The 10,646-nt window shown below is 40.2% G+C and overlaps 1 protein-coding gene across 1 annotated transcript in view; it reads right to left on the bottom strand.

Annotated features, from left to right (window-relative positions):
- Positions 1 to 5,829: 5,829 nt before the first annotated feature.
- KIF11 (kinesin family member 11) overlaps positions 5,830 to 10,646 on the bottom strand; it is a 55,465-nt gene continuing 50,648 nt past the window's right edge. The window contains exons 20-22 of the mRNA XM_003783782.3: positions 10,280 to 10,431; positions 9,483 to 9,599; positions 5,830 to 6,252 (exon numbers count right to left, since the gene is read on the bottom strand). Of these exons, the coding sequence (XP_003783830.1) occupies positions 6,055 to 6,252; positions 9,483 to 9,599; positions 10,280 to 10,431 (467 nt within the window). The 3' untranslated portion in view covers positions 5,830 to 6,054. The remainder of the gene's footprint in view (positions 6,253 to 9,482; positions 9,600 to 10,279; positions 10,432 to 10,646) is intronic.

The following is a 10,646-nucleotide window of genomic DNA, read 5'->3' as shown; positions in this document are numbered from 1 at the left end:
GCAAAAAAAAAAAAAAAAAAAAATGTTGAGAAACACTGCTCTAGATTCTGCAGTTATTAGTCTAGCAGTGAGCCAGATGTCACACAGACAACATTCTGATCTTCTTACCTTCTCTTTGCATAACACCTGTACTTTTTCTTTGAGATAGAGTCTATATCACCCTTGGTAAAGTGCTGTGGCATCATTGCTCACAGCAACCTCAAACTCTTGGGCTTAAGGTTTCTGTTGCCTCAGCCTCCCAAGTAGCTGGGACTACAAGCATCTGCTACAATGCCCGGCAATTTTTTGGTGTTGTTGCAGTTGTCATTGTTGTTTAGCAGGCCCAGCCATGTTCAAGCCCGCCTGCCTCAGTGTATGTGGCCAGTGCCCTAACCACTGAGCTACAGGCACCAAGCCTAACAATCAGGACTTTTGTATACTCATGAATATAGGAGGTAGTGTTACTAGGTAACTACCAGGTAGTTAAAAGCATCGACCTTTCTTTGAAACTTCCTAACTCTATCCTTGGAGAAGGCATTTACTTTCTCTTAGCCTGTGTTTTTTATTGTTGTTTTGAGGTTAGCCTAAAAAAAAAAAAAAAAAAGCCAGGCTAATAATGACACTTACATCACATGGTTAAGCTTAAACTATACTACTTCCTTTATAATTTTTAGTACCATGCCTGATCCAGTAATTTAATTTCCTTCTACTTTAGGAAGTAGAATAAATTTTGCCTCGCCCAAAAATAGCTGTAAAGATCTTTTCTTCTCCCAAGCTAAAAGGCAAACAGTTTTTGGCGAACTTATTTTACTTCATAAATTCTGCAAATGCCCTTGGGTTCAACGTGTCCTACGAAGTTCATGGGTTGGAAACTTAATGCCCCGTGCACTGTGTTGAGAGGTGGGACCTGAAGAGATGCTTAGAGCATAAGGGCTCTGCTCTAATAAATTTATTATCTCGAGAGTGATAATATTAATTATAACACTGAGTTCAGTCCTCTCGTCCTCCCTCCCCTTGTCTCCCATGGGATGGTGCTGCAAGAAAGCCCTTGACAGATGCCAGCACCTTTGGATAGGACTTGCCAAGCTCCAGAACTGTAAGCTGAATAAACTTTTCTTTACAAATTACCAGTCTGTGATAGTCTGTTGTAGCAACACAAAACAAGCAAAAACAGCAAAATACTGTTATGACTGAAGTTGAGGAAAAACAAAAATTGACAACAGGGACAGAGCTATATGTGTATTTCCTAAATCTTTGCTAGTTTAGAACATGGTTCTGATTGGTTACTCCTGGGTTTCCAGTCTTGATTATTGGTATCTCCAACCAGTCAGTCACTCAAGCTACAAGGGAGGGGCCATCCATATTTGAGACAGGGAAGGGGAAAGCAGAGGAAGAGGGTGAGTGCCCAGGTTGATTCGAGGGACTGAACCTAAAGAAATATGGTATAACTTCCCAGACTAGAGGGAACACTTTTGGACTGATGGTTCCTGAGGTGCAGAAGCTATGTCTCAGTCATCCCTGGTCTCCCTGTACCCAGCCTGTACCTAGCACCAACTAGGGATTATCACAAGTGGGTACTGCATAGAAAGGGTAGGAGTTATAGGATGAAAGGCCAATGCTGAGTATAAGGGGCTTTCTAGAGAGAAAGAGTCCATTCCATTTCTCTCAATGATAAGGCAAACAGCTGGATGGAGCAGGATATGTAAGAATTCCTAAAGGGAATGAGGACAAAGAATAATGTACAGGAGCAAGAATAATCATGGCGACTGCTGTGGTGTTTCCATAGTGACAGCAACAGCAGTAGTGCTGGTGACAAGTGTCAGGATGAAAAGCAGCATCTCCTAAACTTTTTTTTTTTTTGAGACAGAGCCTCAAGCTGTCCCCCTGGGTAGAATGCCGTGGCATTACAGCTCACAGCAACCTCCAACTCCTGGGCTCAAGCGAGTCTCCTGCCTCCGCCTCCCAAGTAGCTGGGACCACAGGCGCCCGCCACAACGCCCGGCTATTTTTTGGTTGCAGCCGTCATTGTTGTTTGGCGGGTCCGGTCTGGGGATTCGAACCCGCCACCTTAGGTGTACGTGGCTGGCGCCTTAGCCGGTTGAGCCACAGGCGCCGAGCCCATCTCCTAAACTTTAATGGTTGATGGCACTAAGCCAGAGTTTGTGTGACTCTTCTCTTTCAAGTCTTGAGGAATGACTGTGGAGGGAGAGAAGGATGTCACCTATGGAGTTCCAGCCTTGGAGTTGATGGAAGACCAGCCAAAAAATGACTATAGGCTCATTATTTTCAACCTTGTTATACCCCCAATGCTAGGAGCCAAAGAAACTTTGGCTACATTTTAAGAGCCCAGCAGATATATGATAACTCTACAGGTGAGGAAATAGGCCCAGAGAGGTTAGACAACTTATCCATAGACCCAGAGTTAATACATAGCAAAGCAAGGATTTAGTCTCAGATATGATTCTTAAACAAGTAAAGGCTTTTCGTGCTCCCACAAAGTCTTTGCTATTAAGGCACCAAGGGTAACATATGTAAGAGTCTACTTGTAAACCATTTATTCTTTGGGTATGCACCCATTTCTTGGTGGTCTGAGATATTAAAATGAAAAACGGGAGGTCTTCAAAATAGAAAAAAAAAAGTAAAGTTACTTTATTAAGTCTAAATATATATGCAAGTATGTTGTCTATATAATCAGGCATGTAAATGTACACATATATACAGTATATGTACAGTATTAATCATTTACTATCATGTTAAAATAAATTTGATTTCTACCACTTTTTATTCGAAAAGGCATAATTAAAAATTATACAAGTTATTTCAAACTCCACTTATTAAAATATTTCAATTATCCAATACTTTTTTAAAAGTCACAGATAACATTTCCATTCAAAGGGTATAAAATAGGCCCCCTTAATGTCTTTATAGAAAAGTCAAGAAAAGATTATTAGTTTTTTCAATTCATGGTCTAGTCCCATTGATGAAAAGGAAAATCAGAGCAATTCTAAAAGCATAGTTTGATTTTATTATTACTATCCTAATTTCAAGTTATATAACCAGCTAAGTGATTCTTAATTCAGTGAAATGACAATAGCCATAGTAAAATAATATTTTAATAGAATATTTATAAAATGATTCTATCAGTTCCTCTTCTCTTTCTCTTAAGAGGAAAAATTGAGAGCTGTCACTGATGCTCTTGCTGAGTAAAAGCTACTCGCTTCATTAGTTAATTTGTCAATCCAAGGCGTAACAGCAAGGTTTTAAGTTTCCTTCAAAACAAAAGCTTTTGAATAAGAAGGTTAGGTTTGACCTAGCGGGATATCAAAGCAAATACTTATTTTCATAGGTCCTTTCAAGTACACATTGGTGAAGTATACTTTGAAAACGTAAAAAGTGACCATAAAGACTAAGACTTTTGGCTGACAAAGGGCTAGAAGATATGGTAAATATTCAAATTACAATTTTTGTTTAAGAAAAGTCAAATAGGAACAAAATAGATACATATTTGAAAAGAATCTCTCTTCAAAGTAGTTCCACTATCGTCTAACAAGGTACAAAATGTTGATGACAGGTTGATTTCACTCCCACCTGGGATGTAGAAAAGCTGAAAAGAGCCTTGTTTCTACCCTAACAAGAACAATGTCATAACTTTTCTTGAACCCATCAAGAGCTAAAGCCTCAGAACAGCCATGTACACTAAGAAAGATAAGCCCTTCCACAGAGGAACAGATTGATCAGTGGGTGGCATGTCAGAGCCTGGGAAAGGAGAGAGGTTACCATGCAAGCAGGTAAGAATTCCACTGAGATCTTAAACCAGTTGCCAAAGGATCCATGTGAACTGTTATAGCATGAAAGAATAGATTCCCTGGGAGCTGCAGATGCTATTGGAGATTGCACCCGCTAGCAGGCTTTTCTCTACAGACTTTACCAGGTGCCCAAGGAAGAGTAGAGGCAGGGTGGGAGAATGGAGAAACTTCCATCAGTGGTGCAGACTGGGAGAAAGGAAGCTGCCACCACTACAGGAAAGGTTTGAAGCTCTGCCCAAGACCTTTTTTCCTTACACACAAAAGCTCTGGGGGGAAGGACAGCAAAACTTGGGGCTCCCAGCAAACAGGTGAAGACCATCATGACCGTGATAAAGATAAAAACTAAAAACTTCTACTCCTAGGAAGAGTCTAGAAACTCTACCCTGCAAAGAAACTACTAAAGAAACAAGCAGAGTTTGGCTATTAGAAGGACACAAAGATCACTGAGAAAGCCCTTCAACACTGATCAAAAGAAAGCAGGAGCTGTGTGCGGAGGTGCTCCTGTGGTCTTTACTTGGAAGGCTGAAGCAGGACTATCACTTAAGCCCAGGGGTTGGAGGCTGCAGGCACTATGACTGCACCTGTGAGCACCCACCGCACTCCAGCCCAGGCAACATAGAAAGATCCGGCTGTCAAAAAAAGGAAAGAAAGTTGGTGTCTCTATGTTGATATCAAAGCTGACTTTTAGGATCAGGACTATCACCAAGGATAAAAAGGAAGAACATGGCATGATGATAAAGATTATCAATTCATTAAATGTGACAATTACCAAGTATGGATGCACCTAACAACAGAGGGGCTAGAAACTCAAGAAACTGAAAGGAAAAATAAACAAATCCACATTCGTTTCCAACATTTTAAGTAATAGAATTAGATAGAAAACCAATAAGGACACAGAATACTTGACAACCCCATCAACCAACTGGACTTAATGGACATTTATAGAACAATATACCAGCAATGAGAGACATATTCTTTCTCAAGTACATGAATCATTCAAACAATATGGTTTATATTCTGGGTCATTAAAAGAGAAAGCTCCACAAATTTTAAAGAATTGAAATCATATTTGTATGTTATGCGGCCACAATATAATTAAACTAGAAATCAGTAATAGATGGTTGGAAAATCCCCAAATATTTGGAAATTAAACAACACACCTCTGAATAACCCATGGGTCAAAGAGGAAGTCACAAATAAAATTAGAAATGCTAATGGTAAACTCACCAGTGATGAAACATTCAAATGTTGAGATAAAGTTTTAGTACATAATGCAGTTTTAGGTGGCTTTATAACTAGACTTTTATTTCCATTTATGTCATGGAAAACTCTGCCCAATATTGAAAGTTTTATGACTTCACCACTTAGTGAATATAACTGTGTACCTCACTTTAATCATTACTACTTAAAGAGGATGTCTCTTCTTCCCTATGTATTGTTAGCCAGAATTTTACATTATGAGAAAGCTGAGCTCCCCCCCATTAAACTTTGTGTAACAGATAACGGCATCTACAAAACCATTCAATTTTAATGCTTCAGTTGAGAGAAGCAAGGACCATTAGTAAAAATAAGAGGCACCAAACTTTTCTTAGTCTGTTCTAGCCTTTTCTCTCTTTAGTCCTGTCAATTTTTGCTCTATATGTTTTTAGGGTATTATTCACTTGCAAATACAGATTTGGTTTTGTTTTGAGACAGTCTTGCTCTATTGCTCAGGCTCAAGTGCCAGGGCCTCAGTCTAGCTCAAAGCAACCTCGAACTCCTGGGGTTCAAGCAATCCTCCTGCCTCAGCCTCTTTAATACATCTGCCATAATACCCAGCTAATTTTTCTATTTTTAGTAGAGACAGGGGCTTGCTCTTGGTTAGGTCTCAAACTCCTGAGCTCAAAGGATTCTCCTACCTCAGCTTTCCAGAGTGTTAATACTGCAGATGTGAGCTACCATGCCTGGCCTCCCTATTTAATAATACACAAAAATAGTTTTCACTTATTATAAAAGAGCTACTTCATATGCAAAGCTAGAAATACATATTTATTAAGTGCCAAGTTCAAATTCTAAAACCCAACTTAATACACAATACAAATGAACTTTAGGTTGACAGAAAAATGGGTAGATATTAAATTTAATTAAATTTACAGTATATTGTCTTGATATAATCTGTCCTTTTAAGGCAGCGGTTCCCAACCTGTGGGTTGTGACCCACAGGAACTGTATGAAAGGGCTGCGGCACTGGGAAGGTTGAGAACCACTATTTTAAAGTCTATACACAGGCTCAAGTTCTAGGGTTTCCAGGAAATTTGCAATTTTCCTTAAAAATAAATTTCTGGCCCTCACTGGAATAAAGATTTGTCTGGGCTCGTAGAGGCAATCTGCTGTTTGGGACAGAGTGCTCTGTAGTTTCTTCCACTTTAGACCTCTCCACTGAGTTAATGCCTCTGTTTTCTTTGTCTTTTCCATGTGATTTTTTATGCTGTGGATATAAAGAGAGAAATTCAGTCAATACAAAGTAAATATCTGATACACATTAGTTGTACCCTAACTTCAAAAAAAGATCACAAATTTGAGCCAACAATTTGTTTAGGTAGAGGTGGATGATCTCCTTTTTTCTTTTATTTATTTATTTATTTTTGAGATAGTCTCACTATGTCACCCTGGGTAGAGTACCATGGTGTCATAGCTCACAGCAACCTCAAACTCTTGGGCTTAAGCGATTCTCTTGCCTCAGCCTCTCAAGTAGCTGGGACTACAGGCACCCACCACAATGCCCGGCTATTTTTTGTTGCAGTTGTCATTGTTGGTTAGCTGGACGGGGCGGGTTTGAACCCACCAATTTCGGTGTATGTGGCTGGAGCTGTAATCAGTGTGCTACAGGAGCTGAGCCTTTTGTTTAGAGACCAGGTCTCACTCTGTCACCCAGGCTGGAGGGCAATCACATGATCACAGCTCACTGCAACCTCAAACTCCTGGGCTCAAGTAATCCCCATACCTAGTCTCCTAAGCTGCTGAGACATCAGGCACATGCCACCATACCTCAACTCTATTTTTTTTTTTTTTGGTAGAGACAGAGTCTCATTTTATCACCCTCGGTAGAGTGCCGTGGCATCAGCTCACAGCAACCTCCAACTCCTGGGCTTAGGCGAATCTTGCCTTAGCCTCCAGAGTAGCTGGGACTACAGGCACCTGCCACAAAGCGCAGGTATTTTGTTGTTGTTGTTGCAGCTTGGCCAGGGCCAGGTTTGAACCCGCCACCCTTGGTATATGGGGCCGGTCCCCTACCCAGAGCCACAGGCACCGCCTCGTCTCTATTTTTTATTTTATAGAGATGAGATCTCAGTATGTTGCCTGTGTTCGTCTCAAACTCTTGGGCACAATTGATCCTCCCACCTAAGCCTTCCAAAGTAGTGGACTTATGGAAGATATGAGCCACCACACTCAGCCAGATACCTTTTTTATTATACCACTTATGTGAGTAGTAGGGTGAAAGAAATATTAATTTTTTGCCTGGAGATATTTTGGGTTGTTACGCACCAGCCACATACGCCAGAGCTGGCGGGTTCAAACCCAGCCCTGGCCTGCCAAACAACAACAAAAAATAGCCAGGCATTGTGGCAGGAGCCTGTAGTCCCAGCTACTTGGGAGGCTGAGGCAAGAGAATCACTTAAGACCAAGAGTTTGAGGTTGCTGTGAGCTGTGATGCTACAGCACTCTACTGAGGGCGACATAGCGAGTCTCAAAAAAAAAAAAAGCTAAGGATGCCGCTATACATGGTATGATCCACACAAAGTTCCACCACCACAAAGAATTATCCAGTTTAAAATGTCAGTAGTGCGGTCCTTAAGGAACTCTGCTCTAGGGACACAAAGATTTGCTACCATGGAAAAAAGCCAGTTCTACCTTAAGCAGAGAGGCTGGTATATGGGCACGTCTCCATATCTTACGTATTTAGTCATATTTTATCTTTTTAAAAATTTATTTCATATTTCTCATTTGGTAGTTATACTTTGCTGGAATCCCCCTCCTCATCTATAGAAAACATTGAGACTGGTGACATTCATTCTGAGTATACTCAGTCATCGATGCTGAGACAAATCATAACCAACTTTTAAAAAATTCAGAGAAACTCCCTTATCAGACTGCTATCAGAGAAAGGGTCATTTCTGGACTTCAGCTGAAGGTCTAAAACTCAATCCCAGACCTTTTCTGGTACTTTAGGGACTTCCTTGTCATAGCTGAATCACTAAGGCTAGCCTTCAAAATGCCACAGCTGATAACAATGAAAGGATTTCTGACCAGGTATTAAGTAGTCACTGAGGTTCTCTTATCTTTCCCTTTTTTCCCTAACTTTGAAGATTGAAGAGAGATGAAAACTCAATTATATTTATCATTCTATAATGGTAAAGAATAAAGTAAAAGGTAGGAAGAATTTTGGGATAAAAGTGCCCTGAGATAGACACAGAGGAATTTAAGAAAATCTGAATTGAACTTTTAATAGCTGAAATATCTTGAGGGAAAGACCTGTTAGTCCAGTGGTTCTCAACCTTCCTGATGCCTCCTAATGCCATGTCTCTTTATTACAGTTCCTCACATTGTAGGGACCCCCAACCATAAAATTATTTTTGTTGCTACTCTATAACTGTAAATTTGCTAGTGTTATGAATCATAATGTGAATATCTGATATGCAGGATGTATTTTCATTGTTACAAAGGGGTCGCAACCCACAGGTTGAGAACTGCTATGTTGGTTTATTAAAAACATGTACAAGGGCTTGGCACCTGTAGCTCAGTGGCTAGGGCACTGCCACATACACCTGGGTGGGCAGGTTCCAGCCTGGCCAGGGCCTGCCAAACAACTACAACAAAAAAAATAAGCTGACATTGTGGTGGGCGCCTGTAATCCCAGCTACTTGGAAGGCTGAGGCAAGAGAATTGCTTGAGCCCAAGAGTTTGAGGTTGCTATGAGCTATGATGCCATGGTACTCTACTGAGGGCGACATAGTGAGACTCTGAGAAAAAAAAAACCCATGTACAAGCATTCACATGTCAGAAGTGGCTCTTGACTGTAAGACATAGGTATCAGTGTTCTTCATAAGGAAGACACTCTTCACATGTTCTTTAGGCTTAGCTCTTCAAATCAGAGGGAAAGATGCCAGGCAGTTTATAGTGCTGTGCTCCCAACAGTGTTAGAAAGGGGGTAAGAGAAGTCACAGGATTTAAATGCACAGGATTAGAGCAAGTAAGGAGCACAAGAAGTGTGGGGGAATAGTTAACAAGAGAAGAGCCTGAAGGAGGAGAAATAACGTACAATCTAAGAAGCCTCTGGTCTCTCAATCTTTTAAACCTCTTAGTCTTCAGAGCAGAGACAGGTTCCAGGACTTCCATGCCAAGGGTAGAGGGAAGAGAGAAATGACTGTTCTCAGCATCCATTCTGAGTAGACAGGCAGCAGAATGGGGATAATTATAATAGCTAAAGACAACCAGCTGAAGATATAGATTAAGTTAAATTTTGCCTCTATTTATTCTATAGAAAATCCCTTATCAATATGGGATTTGTATAATTTAAATTGGAAAAGTCAACAAGCCATCCCAAAGGAAGGACTGAAGTTTTATTCTACACACCAAGAATACTGCTGTCTATTGAATAGCACATGAATGATTTATGTCACATGTGGAAGGGTTAATTGACAAGATTTAATTAGGTACCTGGAAAAATGGAACTCCACCACTTGATGAATAATCCACACCAACTTCTACAGCTGACTCTTGACTTAGAGGTTCTTCAGTGCACTGTCCCAGAACCACCTTTTCTACATCCGTGTCCTAAAATAAGAAGCTGGTTGAGTGACAAAGTCCAAGGGCTTAAAAACCATCATGAAAGTAAAGGCAGTTTTCTTCTTTAAATATAACATATAAACTTCAACAAAAGTTGCAGAAAGTCTACAAATAACAATTCTTCTACTCTGTAAAATGTTAGTAACATTTTAGTTGTTCTAGAATAGAGATAAGCACAATATAAATATGACTAATTATCTACTAGTCTAATAATTGAAAAACTGATAAGATTAGAATAAACAAGCCAAAGTATCAGGCAACTATCATTAGTGAGAGAGAAAGTAAGACTGAAGGTCAGACAGTTAAATATTCTTCACATAAAATAGACCACATCAAAAATTTATAGGTGATGCCAGGTACAGTGGCTCACACCTATAATCCTAGCACTCTGGGAGGCTGAGGCAGGTGGATTGCTTGAACTCAAGAGTTTGAGACCAGCTTGAGCAAGAGAGCTCATCTCTACTAAAAATAGAAAAACTAGCCAGGTGTGGCGGCTAGCTCGTGTAGTCTTGGGAGGCTGAGATAAGATGATTGCTCAAGGCTAGGAGTTTGACGTTGCTGTGAGCGGAGTCCTCAGCACTTTACTCGGGGCAATGGAGTAAGACTCTGTCTCAAAAAACAAAAAAAACTATAAGAGAGTTCTAAAATTATACTGCTTTAAATTTTACCTGACTGGTCTCTTCTGTGTTGTTTCCTGAACAGTTTAGCATCATTAACAGTTCTGGCTGTTTCCTTTTCAACTGATTAAGAAGATGTTCACGTGGTTCCGTTCTCACCAGTGTTGATGGGTATAAGTAATTTTTCCTCTCTGGTGTTGTACCTTTAGTAGACATTAGTTAAATGGAAAAAATTAGTCTGGGATATAATTAAGTTTTTTTTATTTTTATTTTTGAGACAGAGTCTCACTTTATCACTCTTGGTAGAGTGCCGTAGCACTCTACCATAGCTCCAGCACTCCATCATAGCTCAGAGCAACCTCCAACTCCTGGGCTTAGGCGATTCTGTTGCTTCAGCCTCCCAAGTAGCTGGGACTAC

Source organism: Otolemur garnettii, unplaced genomic scaffold, assembly GCF_000181295.1.
Source record: "Otolemur garnettii isolate 467f Iridium unplaced genomic scaffold, OtoGar3 scaffold00008, whole genome shotgun sequence".
Classification (NCBI taxonomy): domain Eukaryota; kingdom Metazoa; phylum Chordata; class Mammalia; order Primates; family Galagidae; genus Otolemur; species Otolemur garnettii.
This window is presented reverse-complemented; position numbering and strand designations above follow the sequence as displayed.